Source organism: Muntiacus reevesi, chromosome 2 (genome assembly GCF_963930625.1).
Source record: "Muntiacus reevesi chromosome 2, mMunRee1.1, whole genome shotgun sequence".
NCBI classification, from domain to species: Eukaryota; Metazoa; Chordata; class Mammalia; order Artiodactyla; family Cervidae; genus Muntiacus; species Muntiacus reevesi.
In genome coordinates this window covers 167,735,146-167,760,043 of record NC_089250.1, presented here as the reverse complement: position 1 = coordinate 167,760,043, position 24,898 = coordinate 167,735,146, and the positions used below count along the sequence as shown (strand labels likewise).

General features: G+C 49.8%; 1 protein-coding gene across 2 annotated transcripts in view; it reads right to left on the bottom strand.

Annotated features, from left to right (window-relative positions):
• Positions 1-24,898, bottom strand: part of DOCK1 (dedicator of cytokinesis 1) — a 545,628-nt gene that overhangs the window by 438,122 nt on the left and 82,608 nt on the right. Inside the window, exons 11-18 of one of the 2 annotated variants that reach the window (XM_065923534.1) lie at positions 23,493-23,565; positions 20,346-20,488; positions 16,524-16,649; positions 11,712-11,836; positions 10,459-10,557; positions 9,417-9,489; positions 4,420-4,523; positions 3,082-3,265 (exon numbers count right to left, since the gene is read on the bottom strand). In XM_065923534.1, coding sequence (XP_065779606.1) covers positions 3,082-3,265; positions 4,420-4,523; positions 9,417-9,489; positions 10,459-10,557; positions 11,712-11,836; positions 16,524-16,649; positions 20,346-20,488; positions 23,493-23,565 — 927 coding nt within the window. The remainder of the gene's footprint in view (positions 1-3,081; positions 3,266-4,419; positions 4,524-9,416; positions 9,490-10,458; positions 10,558-11,711; positions 11,837-16,523; positions 16,650-20,345; positions 20,489-23,492; positions 23,566-24,898) is intronic. The other variant, XM_065923535.1, reaches the window with a different exon arrangement.

The following is a 24,898-nucleotide window of genomic DNA, read 5'->3' as shown; positions in this document are numbered from 1 at the left end:
CAGGCAAGAATACCAGAGTGAGTTGCTATTCCCTTCTCCAGGGGATCTTCCAGACCCAGGGATCAAACCCAGGTCTCTTGCATTGCAGGCAGATTCTTTACCATCTGAGCCACAAGGGAAGCCCTTGAGATATTGCGAAATGAGAGAGGTCAGAGAAGGCAGGGACCTAGGAGGCTGGCCAAGCTCCCCCTCCTCAAAGTTGTCTGTCCACTGCTAACGGGCCCAGCCGTACCTTTCTGAGACACCTTTGAGGAGGGGGAGCTCGACCAGCCCCTAGGTCCCTGCCCTCTCTGCCCCCTCTCAATCTCCAGCAGCCACTGGAGTCTGGCCCGTAATAACTCTCCGGGTCAGGATTTCTCTCCTTCTCATTCAGCAGCAAGCTGATTCAGGAGAGGAACCACATCTCCTGCGTTGTTGCCTCTCCCCCGTAGCATCCAGCATAATGCTGAGAACAGAGACGTTTCACACAAATCTCGATGAGTAATGAAGCCACCCCTTTTCCCTAAGTATTGGACCTTCGCAGGAACAAATCACAGTCTCGGAAAAATGACTCCCTCAAATGAGAATCTGGGACTCAATGCCAACTGGGGCAACTCCATCTCGCACACGCCTGACATGCCACCATCCCGAAAAGAGGCATCGCTGGCTGGTGTGAAATGAACAACAAAAGACGGGTCCCCCTGGCTCTCAGTAAGCTGCATCGCTGAGAGCTGCTATTTCCTGGTTGCCCAGCAACAGCCGCTGCAGGAAACCAGGGGGCCCTGCCCTCAGTCCCAGGCAGGGGACTGCCCTGAGACTGGCGGGACCCGAAGAGTCAGGAGGTCAGAGACAGGGAGATGCATCTCCCTGGGAAATTACTGTGACTTAATACCTTGGGAATGCCCTGGTTCGCAGCCCTCTTCTCCAGGGACATGCGGGTTAAGGGGGATTCTGTGGGTGGGCCGCACCTACCTGCTATTCATAGCACTGTTTAATGGGGAAACATATTCAAATTGCAAACAACAGCTTCCAAACATGCTTCTGGAATATGACCCATAGGTAAGAGGGTGGCTTATGACGCAGCAGGGATGAAGTACTCGTGAGAGAGGCTGCCCTGAATTCAATGAGACCCTAGAAGAGGGGTCCCCAACCTCTGAAATCTAAGGCCTGATGGTCTGAGGTGGAGCTGAGGTAGCAATCACAGAAATAAAGTGCACGATAAATGCTATGTGCTTGATTCACCCCAAAACTATCCCACCCAGTCCTCTACCCCCCAGTCCATGGAAAAACTGTCTTTCACGAAACTGGTCCCTGCTGCCAATAAGGTTGGGGACCGCCATCTAGAAGGAGTAGCCGGTCGTCAGGCGAGTGGCCTGTGAAGGCTGTATCCAGGGTGACATCTGAGTGACATCTGGGTCATCCTTGCTATAACCCAGTCTCAAATCAGTGCTCATCCAGCCGATGGCATCTTCCCTGGGGAATTAAACTTGCAAACGCCCTGCACATGACCTACCTTTCCCCATGCATGCAGGGGACCCAACGCCCCCGGGTAGGGTTTTCACCTGTTCAGAGCAGGACCCCAGGCTGGGAGAATTCAAAATGCGCCAGGCAAACCATGTATCAAACCACGTATTGGTAGAAAGATGTATCCAAGTGGCCTTCAAGCATCTGAGTGACATGCTACTCTCCGCCACACAGTCTCCCCCAACCACTCCCCCACCCTCCAGCCGGTCCCAATTTACTCCTAGGACAAATGGTGAGAAACGTAGCTTGCAGAGCCCAGCACAGCCAGGCAGAGACAGCAGGCGGGGAAAGTCTGAACGGGTCCCACACACCCCACGCCAGTGCACCCTCTGCTACCAAGCAGGGGCTTCCAGGAGATGGGGCTACTTTTGGCCCCTGATTATCCTGTTAAAGTCCAAATGATGACTGTCCGTTGGGCCCCAGCTTTAAGGACAACCCCCCGGGACACAATTCATGACAACAGACATTAATAACCAAAATCCACATCGGGTGGCTAAGAGAGAAAAATTGGATTTTCAAGCTGACTTTCAAGAGAGCGTGAACCTACTCAGCACAGCCGTGAGACGGTCACATTCGGGAAGCTGGATTTTTCAGTGTAGGATCTGTGCAGAGGGGCCTCTGCCTCGACCAGACAGTGCGCTCGGAATCAGAAGTGGCCCCTGGCCGGGCGGCCACGCTGCAAAGAGGCTGCGAGTAGTGGAGACAAGGCCGAGGAGCCTCGCCGCCCGAGCAGGGACGCCGGGCACCATCTGATGCTGCCTTAAGACCGTGCTTTGGTGTGAGTGCGTCAGCAAGGGGCGCCGTATCTCCCCATCGAGGGGACTAGAAATGTCATCAACAGCAACTTTTAAAACTAAAGGTGACTGGTAATTATTTCAATGAGTAGAGGGGAGAGGGGAAGACCCAAGAGGGTGGAGTCTCACACCCTACAGGTCCCGTAGCCCTCAGAGAGCCCTAGGAGACAGGCGTTATAACCAGGACATACACAGGAACACGAGCTTGGGGGCCCTGGTTCAAGGTCCTTCCCAGGGTTCCCAATTCCCTGGGGCATTGGTCTGACTCCCAATTATGCACTTTCCTTTATGCCATGCCACTTTCCCATGGCCAAAATTGTTTTTCAAAAAGTATATTCAGGGACGTCCCCGGTGGCTCAGGGGCTGAGACCCGGCACTCCCAATGCAGGGGACCTGGGTTCAATTCCTGGTCAGGGAACTAGATCCCACGTGCGGCAACTAAGATCCGGGGCAGCCAAACAAATAGATACCTAGATACACAGACTTAGCAGCAGCAGATACACAGATGGATAATTTTTTAAGAAAAAGCAATCCATCACTTTAAGGTTCATCCTTAGGGTGAAATCAGGATGTGTGTTTCAAAGCAGAAGGGATGTCAGCCCCACCCCCTTTCCCCGGTCATCAGCATCCCCACAGGCCATCACAGTGCGAGGGCGTGAAGGGCTCACAGGTGGGATTCAGGCACCTAGGGAAACCTCCTGCATCCAGCAGGGAGCATGAGAAAGAGGGGATGATAGGAGAAAACGTGCAGAGAGGCGTCCCCGTTTCCAGGCAGCACACCCACCATTCTGGGTCAGCTTGGTGGAACACACGAGCGTGGAGATCTGGAAGGAGTCCTTGCTGATGGTGCAGCTCCCGAGGCTCTGCATGCTCTTGCCAGTGGCCGAGTGGCCCTTCTCCTCCAGCTCGGCCTTGGTGGAGGGCAGGCTCAGGTACGTGCCTGCGTCCTCCAGCTTCTTCGCTTCCGCCTGCGGGTTTAAGGCCACAACAGGTCACACACGGCTCATGGCACCAGGCAATTTTTTTTTCATACCCTCTTAAGATCCTTAATCCTTTGAACCCTCGTGATATTTGTTTTCTATTATTTCCTAAACAGTTTATTTTATTTTTTAATGTTTTATATTGGGGTATAGTTGACTGACAATGTTGTGCTTACTTACAGATACACAACAAAGTGATCCAGGTATACACATTGTTGTTTAGCTGCTAAGCTGTGTTCGACTCTTTTGCGACCTCATAGACTGTACCTCACCAGGCTCCTCTGTCCATGGGATTTTCCAAGAAGAATACTGGAGTGGGGAGGCATTTTCTTCTCTAGGGGACCTTCCCAACCCAGGGATTGAACCTGCATCTCCTGCATTGCAAGTAGATTCTTTACCACTGAGCCACCAGGGAAACCTACAGTTATACATCTACATGTGTCTATTCTTGTATAAATTATTTTCCCAACTAATTTGCTATATAATATTGAGCAGGGGACTTCCCCAGTGACCCAGTGGTTAAGACACCTCGCTTCCACTGCAGGGGGCATGTGTTTGATGTCTGGTCAGAGAAATAAGATCCTACATGCTGCACAGCCAATAACAATAATAGGAAAAAACAGCCATAATATTGAACAGAGACCCTGTGCTAAACTGCTTATTTTTAATATTTCCCTGTTCCTCTAGATGAATTCACATTCACAGAGCATTTCTTTAAACAGAATCTAATGTGTTTTTATGGCCTGCCCAAGTGATTCTAGTGGTAAAGAACCCGCCTGCCAATGCAGGAGACCTAAGAGGTGCAGGAGACATAAGAGATGCAGGTTCAATCCCTGGGTCAGAAAGATCCCCTGGAGAAGGAAATGGTAACCCATCCAGTATTCTTGCCTGGAGAATCCCATGGACAGAGGAGTCTGGTGTCCATCGTGTCGCTAAGAGTCAGACATGACTTAGCAACTAAAACAAACATCTCCCCTTAGGAACAGCTTGCTGGTCATCTGAAATGCTCATTTTCAGAATTAATCATTGTTAGACAGCATTGTTGCCACAAAGATGGGAGACGTCCACTCAGGCTAGGAAGCCCAAAGAGGCTTAAAGCAGTCAACATCAACAGCATCACACCAACAGAAAAACGAACGCACCTTGTAGACGATAAGATCATGCTCCCCATCCCTCAGGGTGGTTCCATCGTAGCGCATGAGCTTTACAAAAGCCAGGGCGAAAATCTTCTCAGACTTGTCCTTAGCTGCAACAGAGATCAATCATCATTTTCAACGGCCGCCATGACAAAAATAACATCATAAAATGCCACGAGAGTTGCCTTTCTGAAAAAATGACAAAACTGTTTTGACAGATGTTAAAAGTAAACATAAATACACGGAGATGGAGACAACGTCCACACATCACAAAGGGATCCTTGGACTCAAACTAATCTGTAAACTTGGAGCAGTGTTAGAGTTTCCTCGTGGAAGTTCAAGACGGAACCTGGAGTGAAGGACCGAGAGTAGGAGGATGCTTTTGAAGGGGAACGGGGAGGGAAGTCTGCAATACTGAAAGCCAAGAGTAACTGGAAAGAGCTAACAGTGAAGACGGTGTTTGCAGCCTAGGGATTCACAGATAAACAGGGCAGAACATACGGGCCATCACAAGTGACCACTCTAAGGGGCAAATCCTCCCTGAGAAAACAGACGGTCAACAGGGAAAATCAAGACAGAGAGATGCCCACCTCGGACCCTCCACTAATGTAAGTCACAGGTGGACTAAGCACCTGAGCATGAAATTTCATTCTCTTTGGTGAGGAAGTTTTTCCGCCAAAATCAGCATGGGAGACACAGTTCATTTCATTCAAGTTTCCGCCAAGGAATCACCTGCTTTGAAGTGACCAGCTGCCCAGGAGAGCAAACGCAGACTCTGGTCATACCTGGCACTCAACTGATCGGTCTTCACAATGGCCAGGAGCTGAACTGTTAATAATAATCCCCGTATGGTTGTACTGGAGAAAAGGCCTAAAAGGAAGGTCTTAAGGTTGCATGGTCACAAGGGTGAGGCTCTGACCCTATAGAATGGGGGCCCTTATAAGAAACAGAACAGACACCAGTTCTATCCTCCTCCATGTGAGCTCACAGCAAGAAGGTGGCCGTCTGTAACATTCAAGAGGGTTCTCATCAGACCTGACCACACTGGTACCCTGAGCTCAGACTAGCAGCCTGCAGAACTGTGAGAAATCTCCACTCTTAAGTCACCCAGTCTAAGGTATCTAGATGTGGCTGCCCCAGCAGATTAAGACAAGTCCCTATCATTACCAGATAACCCAGGCTGTACTGTGTGTGTGCACGTGTGTGTGTGTGTGTGCATGTGTGCCGAGTGTGTGCGCGCACGTGTGTGTGCACACGTGTGCACGCATGTGCCAAGTGTGTGTGTGTGCACGCGTGTGCCGAGTGTGTGTGTGCACATGTGTGTGCGTGCATGTGCTGTGTGTGTGTGTGTGTGTGTGTGCGTGAAAATTTATCATTCGCTTCATCCACTGGGTTTTTCCATGAAAGAGACGTTATGTATTTTCTCACTGCTATTTCCCCAGTGTGTAACGTAGTGCCTGCTATATATCAGATACTCAATAAACATTTCTTTTAGTTGGGGAGACGCCAACAAACAAGTTCTTAAAAACAAAGAAAAGTTGGGAGCTTGTTAAGGCGTTATGATGGGAATAGGGACGACCCAGCTGGATGGTCAGAAAGGTCTCTCTGCCAAGATGGACTACGTCTGACCCAAAATGTCAACCCTCCAGGAAAGGAGATAGCCAAATACAGAGGCCCTAATAGGAGTGGACTGGCTTGATTGGGGGCTGACAGCCAGTGAGGCTGGTGAGCAGAGGGGAGCGCAGGCTCCAGGGTGGGCAGGTGCCCAATGAGCTAGACATGGATGAGGACTCTGGGCTGAAGAAATGGATGTGTAATGAATTTTCAGAGATACAAGCACACAGCATGGAACCATTGAGTTCAAGGCTACAAAATACCTTTAAAATTATACATCCCAGATTCTATTTTTAGAGATGAAACAATAGAGGTCCAAGAACAATACATCTGCCCACCCTGAGTCAGAGGCCCAAAATACTTACTCTAAGACATCACTGCATGAGATACTATATCTCATTGATCTTTGCATTCCTGGAATATAATAGGTGCTGAATAAATGCTAGCTAATTAGATGGGTGAATGATTGACTAACCAAAGATAAAAGGGCAGATAAAAGCAAAATATATGTACCTTAGGAATCAAAAAGTAACTTTGTGAAAGGGTTCTTGAAAACATAAAACTTCTCAGTGTTCAAGAGAGAAGGAAGAGATCCTTCCAAGTTTGTGCTGTGCTGAGTCACTCAGTCGTGTCCAACCCTTTGCGACCCCATGGACTGTAGCCCACCAGGCTCCTTTGTCCACGGGATTCTCCAGGCAAGAATACTGGAGTGGGTTGCCATGCCCTCCTCCCGGGGATCTTCCCAACCCAGGGATCAAACCCAGGCCTCCCGCATGGCAGGTGGACTCTTTTCCATCCAAGCCATCAGGTTCTAAGCTTGGGCAGACATGAAAAACATTAAACATTTTCCCATCTCTGTGAAATCAGCTGTGGTTTGAGACACGTGACCACGCCTGCCAGCAGACAGCTTCCCCCCCGCCCTACTATTAAGCAGGACAGAATTTTTAAATTATTAATACTCTGCCTCTTCACATCAGGAACGGACTGCATTTATCGCATGTTCGTTAGCAGCCGTGATGAGGCAGACGACACATTTACACGTCAGGAGTCACAGGAGAAGACCTCATGCCCCAGAGGGCAGGCAGGGCAGCCCACCCAGCCAGCCCCCCTACAAAGAAGGGAAACTCCCGGGAGGTCGGCCTCAGAAGGCACACATCTGCCCGCATCCACAGAAAACATCATTTGATCCATCTGGAATTGCTAACGCGTTGCAGAACGGTGTTAGACCGCTCACATACCAGCACCAAACTTTCCCAGCAACCCCAAGGGCAGATCCCAGCGTGAGATACCCCGTCACCTGCTTCCAGAAGGGGTAAAGCAACACGTTTTGCTGGGGACAGTAGGGAGGGGGTGCACTGTGGCCTCAGCTCGCCCCATTTTTGCCCCAGAGTCCACAAACAAGGCGGCAGTCGAGGCCCCCCGTGGCCCCCATCGCTAGGGTGGCCCACCCACTTCACCATCATCACACTTGCGATGCTCCGCACGTTCCTCCAACCCCGCCAGCTGTGGCCGGGGAGGCTTCATTAATTATGCAAATGTGTCGTGACAGCGTCGTGTCTGTAATGAGTACTTAAAACTGACAAGGAAAACAAGGATTTGGGAAATTAAAATGCTACCGAAGAGATCCCTCTGCCCTAGTCAAATCTATCAATTAGGGGGAACGACGGTGTTCTAAAGGGGGAGCGTGCTTCTGCGAGAAGTCCTCCATGCATTGGAGAACTCTGCCTGCCCTGCAGCCGGGCTCCCCACCCTCGCCTCCCCTGCAGCCCCTGCCCCCCACCACCACGACTTCCACTGTGCTGGGTGCAGAGCCCACCACAGCCTCCAGGACTTGGCTGAGGTCCATCTATTCCAGGCTGTGGTGGTAGTCATGTATGGATGTGAGAGCTGGACTATAAAGAAAGCTGAGCTTTATAGTTGGACTATAAAAAAAGCTAAGAAAGTTGCTGGGAAAGTTTGGTGCTGGTATGTGAACGGTCTAAGACCATTCTGCAACTTGTTAGCAACTCCAAATGCATCAGCTGATGTTTTCTGTGGATGCGGGCAGATGTGTGCCTTCTGAGGCCGACCTCCCAGTAATCATGTATGGATGTGAGAGTTGGACTATAAAAAAAGCTGAGCACTGAAGAATTGATGCTTTTGAACTGCGGTGTTAGAGAAGACTCTTGAGAGTCCCTCGGACTGCAAGGAGAACAAATCAGTCCATCCTGAAGGAACTGAGTCCCTCCTAAAGGAAATCAGTCCTGAATGTTCATTGGAAGGACTGATGCTGAAGCTGAAGCTCCAATACTTTGGCCACCTGATTCAAAGAACTGACTCATTGGAAAAGACTCTGATGCTGGGAAAGATTAAGGGCAGGAGGAAAAGGAGGCGACAGAGGATGAGATGGTTGGATGGCATCACCAACTAAATGGACATGAGTTTGAGTAAACTCCAGGAGTTGGTGACGGACAGGGAGGCCTAGAGTGCTGCAGTCCATGGGGTTGCAAAGAGTCGGACATGACTGAGTGACTGAACTGAACTGAACTGATTCTGTGCTCAGCATTGTGCCAAGGGGAGGGCAGCTTCCACTTCACCTGGTCATCAACCCCCCTGGGCATTCGCTCCTCAGGCTGAGATATTTGGAAACACACACAGAGTCAAGGCTGAGGACCCCCCACCCCTGTGGCTCTGGGCCCCACAGGGTCATGGGTGATAAACACACCCGCTGAGGCCACCCTTCCCGTGATGCCACTATATATACAACTGTGGCATCACTCCTGTTCCCAAATCTGAGCCGACAGCCGGATGGATACAGCCCACAAAGGGCAGCAGAGCGTCTCTCCCTTGTGACTTTGTATCGGTGGCTAACAGAGGGCTACATCCTTAGCAGACAATGAATTCAACACAGCCTATGAGACAAACCTCATCTTCGATGCTAAATCCTTCTGGAAGGTGAGTGATGCAAACAGCTGTTCCTTCCTCCCAAAGTCTTGGCATCATGTCCAACACCGGCGAGAAAAGGTCAGCCTGAGTTCCCGATGCCAGTGGCCACCAGCAAAGCCAGAGAGGGCTCAAGGTTTTCCGTACAAATAGCATTAAAAGCAATTTGTGAAATCTGTCTGTTACAGCTCAGCGATTTTCTGACGGATGGGACAGACCCACAAAACAAATGGGAAAGATGAACCCAAGGATAGAGTAGGAAGGGCACCTCATTGGACCAATTAGAGAAGAAAAATGAAGAGCTCCAGGGAGCAGCTCAACCAGAGTGGACAGCACACACGGGACTGGGTTCACCTGGACATGGAGCTGGCGTGCCAAGACCTCCCTATGTTACGGTAACGGCCGTCTAGAACAATCTGGAATAAATGCACAATACACACGGGCTAACGAAGCATGTGGCTACTCACAGTCCTGGGACGATCTGTGCCGGAAGGTAAACCGAAGGTGACTGCGGTTCACATCCTCGATGGGGATGGCCACCTGCGGGATAAACAGGGAAAGTCAGTACCTTTATGCATCTTCCCCGTGATCGGCTTCATTCCGCTGAGACTTCGGGGAACACTCCACACACTTCTACCCCACAGGGTGACGATCCTGCACACTTCATCCCCTCTGTGATCTTCCCAAAGGCAAACGCCCTTTGAAAACTTACACCAGATAATCCTGTCCGGAATGCCACACAGTCTGGAAGAGGCAGTTCAATTTTTTTTTTTTAATGTACTGATCCTCACAGTGAAGAGTCTATTTTTTAAAGTTGCCATTTACGTTTTTAGCCCCAATTTGGAGGTACCTATGTTTCCTCCTAACTGTGGAGACCTGCCCTTGGCTGCAGCAAGAAGGCTGTTCTTTCAGGACTTAGAGCAAAAGGAAAAAAACCCAGTACATGCTGCCTTTAAGACAAGAGTGTCCGTAATCTCATAGCTAATATTTGTATCCCAGAGCCAACCACTGGCCTGGTGTCCCAATACCCAAGCCCGTGGAGTATGGGCTGGTTCACGGTGGGCTAGGCGGGGGTGTCAGGGGGTGCAATAGGAATCTCGGAGCATCACAGCTGAGGGAACAGGATCCAGTTCCCCAGTGATATCCTCCATGTACTATCACCTCTATTTTTTTTTCCATTTGCTGTAAAGACAGCACGCCTTACATAAAACAGACCCGAGAAGAGACAGACAATAGCAGTCTGTAAAGGACTCTGTCATTTGTCTCCAGGAAAGTCTTGCTTTTACATCCAAAAGGAGATGAGAGTAAATGTAAATTCCAAGAAACACCAGCGAGGTTCCTTAGCAACCTTCTTGAACGACTTTGTTGAAAGCGCTCCGGGGCTGGCGGAGGGCACCCACTGGCAGGCAGCCCCAGGGCGGGGGAGTGTGCAAGGGGGCGACATCCTCGGGATACAAATGCGCATCTCATAACCCACCCCGTGGGAGAACAGGGCCATGGAGATGATACCTTAACCGTCTCAAACCAGCGCGGCTGTTTCACTTGGTAGTAAATCACCGACTTGTACTCTGAAATCGCTTCATCACCAGCGCCCAGGAAAATCACATGCTTTAAAAGAAGCATAAAGAGTTCGCATCAGCCCTCGTAGAGCCTGACACAGCATCCATCTCCCTCCTCCCACCCGTTAGATGAGCCAGGAAAAGACACAAGGGCGCCCCGGGACCGCCAACAACCCCAGGGCCCACAGAACACGCCCCCCGAGTGACGGAAGGATGGGTTGGGCTGGGGCCGGCAGCCAGCAGAAAACCCTGCTCGCAGACATCTAAGATCCTGATGGCCACACGATCTGGAGATGCTACTGTCCTCCATCCTCCATACCCCTAGTAACGTTCACCCTGACCTGCAGGAAACCACCTGCCTCTTGGTGGCCGGAAAAAAGCTCTACAGATCAAAAAGGAGCTGACCATTCTCCATTCGCTTCCTCCAGCCACAGACACTGACCACTCGACTCTAAGGAGACACCATTAAGCCCAGGGGCAGCACAGCCTGTTTCCAGAGAGATGGCAGGGCAGAGCTACTGGATATTGGCCACCCAGAGAGAAAGGACACACCCCCCTCCAGGCAGAGCCGAGCCTCAGGGGTACCCACAGGACACTGCTCTGGACCACGTGGGCCCCGGGAAGCCCATGATGCAGCATGGTCCAGAGAGGCAGCTGGCAGGGACTCCTGCTTGGGCTCAGCCTCCAGTCCTCAGAGGCGGTCACGGTCTCCAAGTCCCGCCCAGGACACCTGCAGGCAGCCGCGACCACCGTGGAGGAGGTCTCCATGACGACCACCCAGTAAAGCACAAGGTCAGAGGCCCCGATTCCAGCCCGAGTTCCGCCTCTCATGGGTTCTCTAACCTCAGTCAAGTTGATTGATTTCTCTGGACCTCAGTTTCCTCCAGTCTCAAAAGATGCTAACAACAGTATCTGAACATCTAGTGTGGCTGCTCGCCCTCCAAGCCTTGGGTTTACGCTGGCAAGCGGGGGCCCAGGAGGGATTTGGCAAAGGTGGTCAGAACCCCAGGGACATCCAGAGACCGTCCAGTTGCGGGACCCGGTGGAAACCAGCCCTTTTGGGTAAGGGAAAAGGAAGAAACGGCAAAAAAATGTTCTTCCCGAGAAACAAGACTGGTTTTTCACATTCTGAAGCAGAGGCAAGGCACACATGAGGGAGGTAAGACTCCAACACCACAGGTTCAGCTTTGCAACAACAAGTACCTCCAGCCGTTTTCCGTCTTCATCGTAAACAGACACCGTAACTTCGACATTCTTAGCTGTCGTCTTGCTGCCTTTATCAAAATCTCCTTGAACTAATGTTACATAGATATCATTTCGAACATCACCTGGGGGGGCAAAATTATACCTTTGAAACCAATCCATTATTCATCGTGTAACTGTGAATTTTGCCAAACTAACTCCCTGTCTCTCTGAGCAGAGTATCATAAATACTGTATTAGGTGATTATGAAGTATTTTCTACAAAATAGTCTCTACATTTAATAGCATGACAAAGGCAATTTGCATCATCACTGTAAGACTTGCAGGAAAGAGGAAAGTGTCTCAGCCTCCAATTATCAGCTCGGGGCTTCTCGTGGGCAGGGGGCTCCTATGCTCCGTGGGCAGCCTCTGCCCAGAGCAGCTCAGATGCGGTCAGTGGGTCTGCACTGACCCTACCCTCACCCCAGCCCTCAGCATCCATGGCCCACTGCGACCCACATCACCAGCCCTTGTCATCTGCAGCTCAGCAGTCAGCACCCCGAGGATCACCAGCAACTCTGGCCTCCTTTCCATTCCACTAAGGAGCTGAACAAAGAGCAGCATTTGAACCACAAGCCAATGTCCTGAGTTGTGACACCCAGGATCGGGCACTAGGGATGGGTCAAGAAACTTTCTGCAAAGGATCGTCTCTCCTCCTGGCAGGCAGCTGTCCGGATCCTGAACGAGGCCACAGGGAGCAGAAGAAAAGGCTCAGGAGTTTGAAAGTGAGGTGGGCCTTAAACCATGCAAAAAAGAAGAAAAAAATACGACCACACACACCAACAGATGAGCTCAAGACGCTTCCTGCAGCTGAGAACACACGAAGCCCCTAGTAAGGGTCCGATTGGGAAAACTCTGCAAGCTTCATTAGCGGCGTGATTTACAGGAAGCAACGCGACCCTGTGAAGGCTGCTATGCCGTCTGTCTGGCCGCCTCCCACGTCTGACACAACTTCCCTCCCCCGGGGGACACGAGCAAGGGTTCTGTCAAGAGCGGCAAACGACCTGCTCTGAGCAAAGAACAAGGATCCCAGAAGGAAAAAAAAAATCCTGCTGGTTTGTTTTTCTTTTGCTTTTTAGATGGCTCTATTCTGGCTTTTAATGTCTCTGACTATTAAATTAAGCTTTCATTTAAAAGTCATCATTGCAATAATCCCTGTGGGTGGCTACCGCTGCCACAGCAGCTGCTGGAAGGAAGCGGGGCTGCGATCGCTGAACGGACCACGGAGAAGTTCAGAAGGATGACTCGCGGGGCCAGGGAAGGAGGCGAGGCTGCAGGTCCAGGTTGCTGCTGTTCAGTTGCCAAGTCATGTCCGACTCCTTGCGACCCCATGAACCGCCAGGCTTCCCTGTCCATCACCAACTCCCGGAGCCTACGCAAACTCATGTCCATCGAGTCGGTGATGCCAACCAACCATCTCATCCTCTGTCACCCTCTTCTTCTGCCCTCAATCATTCCCAGCATCAGGGTCTTTTCCTGTGAGTCTGCTTTTCACATCAGGTGGCCAAAGTATTGAATCTTCAGCATCAGTCCTTCCAATGAATATTCAGAGTTGATTTCCTTGCTGTGTGACCTCAGACACGTCGCTTAACCTTCGGGACCACTGACCACTAAACCACCTTATCAATCAGGCAGGTGGTCTGCACAATCTCTCCACTTGAAAATTCTATCAGAGCACCAAGGCCGTCATCAAAAGTGGCTACAACAGCTTCACAGGGGGTTTCAGCAGCCAGAGGAGCGGCACATACTGGGGAGCGGGGTGGCTGAACCTCAGAGTCTCCTCCTCCGACTGGCCTAGAGATTCTGGCTCCAGTCCAGAAGTAAGATCCCATAAGGAAGTCAGCATACCCAGCGAGCACTCATGAGAGGGTCTTAGCAAATGCCTCTCGGGCTCTCATTCTGGGGAGGAAGGAGCTGGAAGCAGACCCGGGAGGCCCATCCACACTTGCAGCCACCTTCTTAGCTCAGCTCCTGTGCTCCCCACCAGGATCCTTCGGAAGGACCCCAGAATTTCCAGCGGGCCACGAGAAGGTGTGAGAAGCAGGGACAACGGTGGCACGGCCAGCTCTCCCACCGTGCAAAGGAGACGCGCGTCTCCATAAACACGCATGTGGCTGCGTGGCACAGGTTCTACCAGGCTAGACGTAGGGATCTGAATGAACGTGCCCTCCAAGGGAGAAATGCTCCCAGCCTCTCGGCATCCCTCAGCCCCAGAGGACATGCGTGAGTCCCTCAAACCGGGCTTGCTCACTGCAGGAGCGCCAAGCGCCGACTCAGAACACACACAGGACAAGCCAGAACAATGGTCAGCTGTACAGTTTCCCCACAAACCCATTAGGAGATTATCTTAGAGGTTTAGACTTACTCTTTAAGTCTGTCAATCGTAAGGGAGACACAACCAGTGTGAACTAGAAGTTTCCCAGGTTTCCCAATCACATGGAGAGAGAGAGGGAGTAGAAGGAACATGCCCCTGAAATGCCCTTAAAATAAACAAAGCGGTAACTCTGAAGCACCTTGGTGCACACAGGGCTCCTGACGTCACTGATGCTGTCCTCACGTATAAATCTGCATCTCAAATCCACATGTAAGTGATATGGCCACGAGAAGACCAAATTCGTTAGCTGTGCTTAGAGCAGACGACTTTTACAAGCAATAGATGTCCCATCGTTTCTAAACGTGCAGTGTCTCACACTTTCCTCCTATACAGGTGAGACTGGCTAACAGTCCATCTAGCCGATGTTAGATGTCTTTTCCTATCAGTGTAACAGCGCTGGCAATGAGCCACAGTCGCCTGGAGGGACGGAGGTAACATGTCCCGGACATGCCCTAAAATAAACAAAGTAATAACTCTGAAGCACCTGAGTGACCAGCTCTTCCCTGTGAACCGACAGCAAAGCCCTGCACCAGGGCCGCAGGCAAGCACTGACCACAGGCTGGTTTGGCCTCATTTCCACTGCTCATTAGCCATGTGACTTGAGGCTGTGGCTTAATCATGATGGGAATTAGTTCAACACCCATGTGGAGGCTTCCAAGATCCTTTTGAGGATCAAGCTAGGTAATTAATGGCAGCATTATCTGCAAACCAAAAAGTGTCCCATGGATATCAGGGATAAAGATTCATAGGCTTCCCAAGATCTCATGATATCAAATCTGATGACTAATGTGAACGTTATTTGGAAACGGAAGTCATATTGTAAATATCACAGATTAACCTTAATATGGGATGTCACTATCAGTTTAATAAGCTTAACCCCGGTTGGATGGGGGCGGTACTGGTGTGATAACTAACACACACTGAGTGGGAATCAGGTGTAAACATCATGGGCTTCTTCACGGAACCTGTGTGTTCACCCGATGGAACCTGCAAGTTCACTCATGCCAGCTGTCCCTTCCTGCTCCTCCTTCCTCCTTTTGATCAGCTCTCCATCCAGACTGTGTCCCTGTCTCCCTCATCCAACCCTTGTCTTTGGGAGGAGCTGCCCCCTCCTGGAAGTCCCAGTGGCCAACAGGCACCTGTCCCCACCCCAGCCTGTCACTGTCCAGGGCGCCCAGGGGACCTGAGTGGGCCGGGTCGGATGGTGATCAGTCTCCCTGTTGGGAAACACTGGGTGGAAGGCATGTCATCTGCTTCAGGACACTGGGATTTGGGAAGAAGATGGGCGCCAACAGGACCTGTCCCCAGAGGATACATTCAAGCTGCAAAGGAGACGGTGCAGAGAACCACAGCTGGTGGTCCAGGCTGACCCAGCAGCAGGCTCTGTCTCTCTTCCTCAGCCACACGACTGACAAACATCCCCAGGGTGAGGCTGTTTGAGTAGGTCTCATGCTTTCTGATACTTAAGCTCTAAAGCATCCTAACTCCAACCAGATCTCCAGGTAGGAATCATTATTGTTCTCATGCCCGAGAGCAGGAAACACAGCTCAGAGAGATGGGGTAACTGCCCAGGGCCACGGAGGGGCAGAGGTGAGACATGCAGCAAGGGGTGTGACACCAGCCTGCACACTCAGCTGAGGCCAGTGGCTGGGGTTTCAGGGGGGTGGACCACTCTGGCGAAGAGTCATTTAACCTGTAACCGACCCAGAGGGCTATTTTCTAAACTTGGAACACCTAGGGTGCATTTACCCAAACTGGACTCCCTCCATCATGAACATATTCTGGACAATTCAAACGCTGTTAGGGATTACAGGACAGACCAGGGGCCATCACTGTAAGCCTGCCCCACTGTCGTCATCAGTCCATTCCTTGGAGCCAAAAAGTGAATCCAAACACTCTCTGTGCTTTCAGCCAGGGTAAGTGGGATGTCAGACACCCATGCTTCCCTTCCAGACAAGGCGGGCAGAAGACAAATGGCAGGCATCTTGACTGAGGCGGCAACAGAGCACAGAGCAGCAGTGGGTTCACTTGAGATCGTGATGGCGTTTTCCCCAGCCGGCGACGGAAACCACCTGGAGGTCTCAGGGTTGGGTCTTTGGCCGATGCTCATTCCATCCTCTTTTCCCTGTTACTTTATCAGGAGTCACTCCACACCAGTGCTCCCAGATTATTATTAATATAGCCAAGAGAGACCGCCTCCCCTGGGCCTGATCCCTCGTTAGCTGTCACTCCGACTGCAGTCCTGTCTGCGGGATAACCCACCACCATGCTGGGCTTTACACGCTCCACTCTGTCTCTGCTCGCCTGAGTTCCCAGGTACACGTCTCTCTGTGGCAAGCTACACAAGCACTCCCAATGCGGCTGCATCCAGCACATGCGCAAGGATTTGTCCGTTCTTACCTGGCATGATGATCTCCGGGAAGCCCGTCTTCCGAGCCACCGCGGTGGTCCTGTCCACCAAATGAGGAAACTCTTTCCTAATCTGATGGATATCTCCAGGAAGTAATTTCAGCGTTACCCACAAACCTAGAAAAGCAACAGATGCGTGAGTCATGTTATATCTCATACATCTTCACATCTTGTACGTTTGCAGAAGTCTTCACGAAATCCATTTCAATGAATGAGCAGTTTTTAATTCATAAGGCAATGCCTTAAGAGAAAACATAGGTGGATGAGGAAAAGGAGAACGGCCAGGGAAGAGGAGCCTGGCACAGGGGAGGTACCAGCGTCTGACCAGCTGGGACACGAATCCCCCATCAGAGCACCCTAGGACCTGACAGCACTTACGTGCTACCCTCGCCCAGGTCTGATGACTCTTGAGAGTTGATAATATGCTGAAGATAGATCAGAAGGTAGCATTTTGCTGGGAGGGGACCGAGAAGGCTATCATTTACCATTCTCCCAAGGAGGATGATAGCAGAGGAGGCTTCGGGAGGGACACAGGCAGCTTCACGAACCCACGAAAACACGCAGTCGGCTTGTGCCCTCGAGAAGGGAAGCCACGAACACGGTGGAGCACCGGGCTGTGGGCCACCCGAGGACCACCCACATGACAGACGGCAGCGGTCAGGACGGTCCTCCCTCTGTTTCACAAAGTCACAGCGAAGCGGGGACTCATGCCACCCAACCCCCTTCTCCAACGGGGAAACAAGGACTTCCAATCCCTCGAAACAAGACGCGAGGATGCCCAGGGGAGAGCACGGTGACCCTGTGAGCCCTGCCCGCCCGCGCGCCCTCCTTCCGCAAAGCTAACTCATTTTGTATAAAATACTCCTGGAGCAGCGATCAAACAATAAGAGGGGAGAAAGCCCACACGAGACAAAGTCAAAGGCAGGAAACAAAGCAGGGGCTCTGTCAGCTGTTTCCAAGGACACGCCGTCCTGGCGGGGGTGGAGGGGTCACTCTCAGGAGGCAGGTCAGGGTCTCCCCATCCTTGAGCCTCGGGGGCCTGGCCTGCTTGCTCAGCTCTGCGGGACACCACCCCCCGCCCCCCGCCCATCGGAAGATAACATCAGTACCAGCTGGCTCAACTCACTGATAAACTGATAACTAGGTGACACAGCTTGTTATAATTTAAACACAGAGATTAATTTTTCCTGGTTATGCTAGGCTTAAAACCCTTTCCTCAGAGGAGGAAATGAGACCAATTTTCAAAGGAAAAGTATATTTTAGGTTGACTTTTGCTTAACCAGAGTAACTAAACACAAAGGGAACTAGCATATGCTGTATTTCAAAGGGAGTCGATCCCTGGGCTGGGAAGATCCCCTGCAGAAGGGCACAGCAACCCACTCCGCTATTCTTGCCTGGAGAATCCCGTGGTCAGAGGAGCCTGGCAGGCTACAGTCCATGGGGTCACAGAGTTGGACCCAAGTGAAGCAACTTAGCAGGCAGGCATGCACGTATTTCAAACAATAGGAGTAGATGGCTGGACGTAGGTGAGGATTCAATGTCCAGGTAAAATACCAGGACCTCTGGGTCCAGAATTTAGAATAACTTGGGCTAAATAGAAAAGACGTTGTCTACTGTGAAAAGGAAAGATGTAGAATACAAACCTAAAGTAGGCCAAAGCCTGGAGGCCAGTACGAAAGAGACAGGTCATGTTTCTCCAAGTCCCTTCCATGGCTCCATGCACTTGACTGTGACTCGAGGGGTCACCATTGATGGGAATAGGAGCTCCACTGGGCAAAACCCCAGAGACCCTGCAGCTTGCTCTGTGCTGCATTTACTGGGCCCTGCCCAGCTCTCCCTGGAAAGCACTGAAATAGGCCTGCAAGTGAGCCCCGGAAAAATGTCACTCCATCACTTCTGTTTCAAGGCCAACATGAGCTAGTGACATGGCCCAAGGTCAGGTTGGTTCAGGAAGCCACAATGGTCCATGAGAAAGCAGTCAATGCCCTTGTCACTTAGCTCTTACCATGACCTAAAAGCACCCCTCCTCCCCGAGAAGTCCAAGGAACGGGGACCCTGGCCTCTGCCCATCTCTGTGACACAGATCTCGGCCACAGTAACAGTAAGACTGACAGAGGTGGGGCTTGGTCCTCTTTTTAAGCAAGTTCCAGCTGGCCTGCCACCAGTCTCCACTTTTCCCAGGTGACCCTGTAATAAAAGTGGATCAGAACTCTGATGACACTGCAAGAGGAGCCAGAGGCCTGGGGACCCCGCCCCAGAGTGACTCAAATCAAACAGCTTTAATTGGACCTCTCCGTGGTTTTCAATTAAAGTGCAAATTGGGAGGGCTGGTAATTGATGAGAAGACGGGTCCTGGGTCAGCTGAAAACTGCTCTGTCTACAGAGGCCACGGTTCATTAATGTTTTGGGCTGAGGTGTTGGTTTTGCTGTTTTCCGGGGGTGGATGGTGGTTCAAACCAAAAGGAAATCCCCCAGAGGGACAGGAGTGGCTAATTCCTGCAGAACAGTTTTCAGACTTGATTCACACTCTCCCTCAGAACAATGGGAAAAGAATCCAGATAATTGTCTGTTAAAAGTCTAGTGATGTGAGGTAACCAGACAATGAAGCAGGTCCGTTCACCCGAGCCCCACTGAGTTCATGACAAGCCTGCCTCTAATCAAGGACTAACAAGTGGATCGTCCCACCAGTCTCAGGCCTGGGCGACTCTGAAGGTGACTTCCCCTCCGGCTGGAGGCGGGGCCTCAGCAAACACTTGTTTTCCAGCAGCCCTCCCGGCCAGGTGCCACCTGCCACCAGCCCAAGGTGATTGATTCATAGCCTCTGCCAACAGAAGGTCAGCCACTGGGAAACTTGTCAGCGTGGGATTAAAAACGATGACTGCAGGCCAGGCGAGCAAGGGAGGAGAAATCCCCTCGATTGCAAAGCTGAAGGGGAACTGGTCTGCAAAACGGAACCACTTTCTCAGGGGTATGGAGTGGGGAAGCCCCGCCAAACATCTTGGCAGTGCTTAGCTCACAACACGAGGAGGAAAAAGCAGCGAGGACAGCGCATACGGGGAGCTGGGTTGTGTTGAATGTCTGTGTGTCTCTAAACAGCAAGGTGAAACCACAGGCAGCGGGTAGCTATTTCATTCTCTGCTGAAGTCACTCAAGCGTTCTAACAGCGGAGATGGCTGGAGACGTCTGAGGAAGACAAAGGAGTTGCTTCCAGGCCCATCAACTCTGGGCTCTTTCCGAACGTCTAATCCTAGGATCCTAGTATTTGTATCCTAGTCAATGTTCTCTCATCCAGGACATTGGTTCTCGGCAGTGCTTACGAAGATGACCAGTGAGGGAAGCCTCACAGGCTGTATGTACATTATCAGGGACAATGAGTAAACACCATTACCCTACACCACCACCATCATCAGCGTCAGCAGCATCACCATCATCAGTATCTTTGTAAAATCATCATTGTCATCTTTGTTATCAGCATCAATATCAGCATCATCGGTATCATCATCACCATCATCAGTATCACTGTTATCACCATTACCATCATCAATATTATCAATATCATTGTCATCATCATGACCGTCATCACCAGCACCATCATCGTGATCATCACCACCATTATCACTGCCGTTACCATGATCATTGTTGTCATCATCACCATCACGGTTTTCATCTGCCACCATCATTATCATCAATATCACGATTCTCACCATCATCCCCAACGTCATGATCATCATCAGACTAAAGTTCAAACCACACACTATATTCCCAGGCTCATGCAAATGGACACTTAGAGGAACAAAACCATAGGATACGTACCCTGGCCCTTGTGGTTGACTTCTTTGGCAGCAATGACTTTGTTTATAACAGTCTGAAGGAAGTCATTCTCCCCTGCCACCCTGGGTGAAAAACGGGATGACATGTTCAGCGGCTTGTGTCGAATGGCGTCGTCCAACGCGAGCCTGGAGGGCACGGGACGAGCAAGACCACAGGAAACAGAGGGGTACAGGGACCCATGGGTGACGGTAACAAGGGAACAGAGAGCATCATCACCAAGTGTGGGAGAGAGGCGTCATGAGTCAACGCACGACAAAGGACAGGATAGGTGACAAGAGAGACAGGGAAGAGCATCGATCAGGAAAATGCTGAACCACGCAAGAGAAGTAAAGCAAACAAAGTCGACTCCATCCCCAGGAAATGAGGGTGCACCAGAGCTACACTCCATGCCTACCAGACAATTTACAAAAAGGGAACTGATCTGAACGTAACACGACTGAACAGCATTTAATCCCAAGGGATGTTTATGACCATTTCTTCTATTTCAGTAATTCCTGACCATATCGCATAGGTCAAGCGGTGGGTGCTTTGAAGGGAAAAGCAAAATTAAAATGAAAAAAAAAAAAGATCCCTTGGACCCAATTGCTTGGGAAGCTTGAGTACATACCCTGCTCCATCAGACTATGTACTCAACATAGCCTAAAATAATTAAATGTGAAAACAATGGCATAGTCTTCCGAGAACACAACAACCATCTCTGAGGAGTTAAAACTCTGACACAATTATGAATATAAATCATCAGTGTTTGGGAGACTCAGGAGCTTTTGACAGAAAATGTACCAGGACTGAGAAAATAAATACAAACAGGCGACATGGGCAAAGAGAAATACCATGTAGCACAGTCAAACACAACATGCAGTGAGCAAGGAGATAAGTGTGTAAAGTTTAAAATGATTTCCAGAAACAAGGACAAGTGTTAGTTATCCCGTGAGCCCACATGACTCAAGGGAGCTAAGGGCTGTTTTCATTTACTTCCCCAAGTTAAAAAAGACAGAGAGAGAGAGAGAAATGTACACTATGATTCCTCCCCTAGAACTTACCCTGTGATATAATCAATCAGTTTTAATGGAGCAAAAAATGGGTTTCATTAGCATGGCATTTCCCAAAGAACTACTTTCACTGCTTATTTTGCTATTAAAATCATGCTTCTCTTTTGTTTCTAACACTGAACATATGAATCTGGATATCAGTCTTCCTTTAATGGAGCAAGTCACAAACTACAATGCGAGTTGAACATGTAGTTTTTTTAAAGTGGACATTTCACTACAAGGCAGAAAAAGATGGCAGCAACCTGCCATCTCAAGGAGGTCATAACATGTCCCAGTAAAATTTAGATTAGTGAGTCTAAAACTGATAACCCCCTCACTTTTCAAACCATAACTCAAAACAAAATTTTTCTTTGACTTTTCCCATAAGACACTAATAGGGAACAGGTAATTTTAACACAGTGGTTCATTTGGACGTGAAGAAACTCTGAGGTCTAATATCTAAACAGGATTCTAAACAGTACTGGGCTGCACTTTTTTTCTCATGGGCAACTTATTATCATTTCATACTGGTGTGCTTTATTTATTACCACGATATCAACTCATATTCCAGGATGATGTTCCCCTTGTTTACTAAACCAACTTCCAGATTCTGTAGAACCAAGCTCCCTCTGTAACTCTCATCACTGGCTGTGATTCCAAAGTATTAATATCACCACCCAACAGAACATTCCATGATGAGAGGAACGTTCTCCATCGGCACTGACCAATCTGGCAGCCACTAGCCACTTATGGTCCTGAAGGTTTTAGATGGGACCACTGTGATGGAGGCAGGAAATAAGTGATTTCAGTTAATTTTCATGAATTCACACGGCTACATGTAGCTAGTGGTTAGTGTTGCATAGAAGAATAGCTCCAAACCAATGAAGCCACAACAAACCTTTGCCTCCAGTTGTGGGGGTGAAATACACAAATGTGAACCCCAATTTAGAGCACATTGATGGTTTTCTGTTATTCTAAATTTCTACTGAGCCATGCCTGGGGATGCTGTCTAAACAGATCACCTGCCTGCATGTGCTTCTCCAGCCTGGGACTAAGAGCATGGTCCGTCGTGCAAAGACAGGAAGCAAAGGGAAACCACCTCCTGCCTCCTGCCCTCCCACCCCACCTCCCAGGACAGGATTCCTCCCACCACCCACCAGCGTCACGGGCCTCCAAACTCCCTTGGTCACACCTGAAAACAACCCAAACTGCCTAAAATAAAATTTCTCTCAAGCCCGGAATCAGGTAGAAACCAGGAATGAGGAGAAAAGACAAGAACGCAGGGCACCATGACAGGTCACTCTAACTCGATTTATCATTTGCTCCTCTAAGGTTTCACACCGCCAGGAGGAAGCCGCCTCTTGCAATTAACCTAAACCGCTCTAATTCCTCCTCCTCTCTCCCCACCTCGTGTGAGGCGGAGAAGTGCCCTTGAAGGGACTACAGACCATTATCCAAGTGCCCTCTCTGGCTTTAATCTCCCGGGAAATAACACCAATTCTTTCAACCTTTTCCACGGAAACTGCCTTCAAATCGGAGAGTCAATTTAATGAAGCTCCCCGGAGTGCTTTCCAAGCTCACCACACCTCTCGACAGACTTCGGGTTAGAACTACATAAACTCTAAACACGGCAAGCACAGGCAGCATCCACTTGAAGCAACCCAGGGACAGAAAAATTACAAGGATTCTTTCTCGCTTTACAAAAGAATTCAGTCTTATTTTGTTTGGTTTTTTATTTGGAAGACAGCAACTTATGGTGATGACTTTGAAGTACTGTATTTTGAAAATGTGAATACTTTCAGTTCATCCGTATGTAAGGAGATGTTCACGTCCAGAGAGGAACTGTAACTCTGCATGTCCTACGTGATAAGCCAAGTCTGGGATCACACGTAAAACCTTCTACTTCAAGACCATGACCTTTGACCCAGGTTTCTCATGGCTGCAAAAATGCCCTGCACTAAAAGACTAAGACGTCTCGTTATTATAAAATAATCAATTCCTATTCGTGCTGAATTTATAAACTGAATTGTAAAAATAACTATTACAAACATACATTTTCCATATTCTATGGGGTTAAGCACTTGGTTTGTCCCATACTTACGGCTGAAAGGGAATGAAGTGCTGTTTGTCTTCATCATCTACTTTTCCATTTATTATGTCCGTTACATCCATCACTGGAGACAAGAAAAAAAGAGATGGTTGTGCTTAAAGGTTGCCATTACAGAAAACAAACAAAAGAACTTCAGAATGTCTCCTGACCAAAAAGCATGAACTGACCAGTGGAATTTTTTTTCTATATTCAAGTTTAAAGCATTTCCACATTTGAAAGACCAATTAAGTCACCCAACCTGCCCAAATAGGGTTGGGGCTTAAAGAGCAAAGCTCCATTTAACAAATTCCTCTATTAACCAACTGGCACCAATTAAGCTTCTTTCCTGCAACAGAACTTCGTGAGATGAGGAAATACTCTATTTTTCTTTACTTATTGATTTCTTTATTTTATTTTCGGCTGTGCTGGGTCGTCACCGATGCCTGCAGGCCTTCGCCAGTTGCAGTAAGCGAGGCTGCTCTCTAGCTGCGGTGCTCTGGCTTCTCACTGCGTCGGCTCCCCTTATGGTGAAGCAGGGGCTCAGTACTTGTGGCTCATGGGCTTAGCTGCTCCACAGCATGTGGGATCTTCCCAGACCAGGGATCAAATCTGCGTCCCCTGCACTGACAGGCAGATTCTTAACCACTGGACCACCAGGGAAGTCCAAATTGAAATGTTCTATCACAAGCGGCATGTGAAACATGACAAGTGTGATGGAGGGACTGAATTTTTACTTTGATTTCATGCATTTATGCCCAAAGAGCCACCTAGGGCAGGGTGACCACTCTGGGCAGCACCGTTCTGCAGCCTCATGTCAGTCTCCCGGCCCCCGAATAAGGAAGCAGTCATAACGTGGCGACGGTTTAGCCACCTTGTGCTGGCATCTGTGGACAGTGTTTCAAGAACACTTGACATCTAATCCTCACACTTACCTCCTCTACAGTTGAAGAACCTAGACTCAAAGACGAATTCGCCCAAAATCTGGTGGCTAGAATATCTCCAAAGCCCCAGCTCAGACCAACACAGTGAAGAACCCCATGAACAGCCCAGGGTGCTGGACACAGGCTCCGTCTCTGCTCAGCCTCCTTACCTGACTGCAGGTAAGTGAGCAACAAGTCCCAGGTATCTCACTGTGCAAAATCCCTTCCCTAATGACATACAACTAAATACTAAAAATGGGCAATTTTCATCCCTACCACTCCCCTTCCACCCAAAAATGGGAAAAGTGCTCTGCAGGGGGAACAGAAGCATCCCATCTAATGTTAAGATGCTCCTATGCCCAAGACCACATCTTGACCGCCAGGTCCGAACCATCACATACAGCGATTGTCTGAGCCCAAGTCCGATCAGTCTTTTGGCATCTGCAGCAGCAGCTCAGACAACCAGCTCTATATGGGCCAAAACGAGTGAGTCTGTAC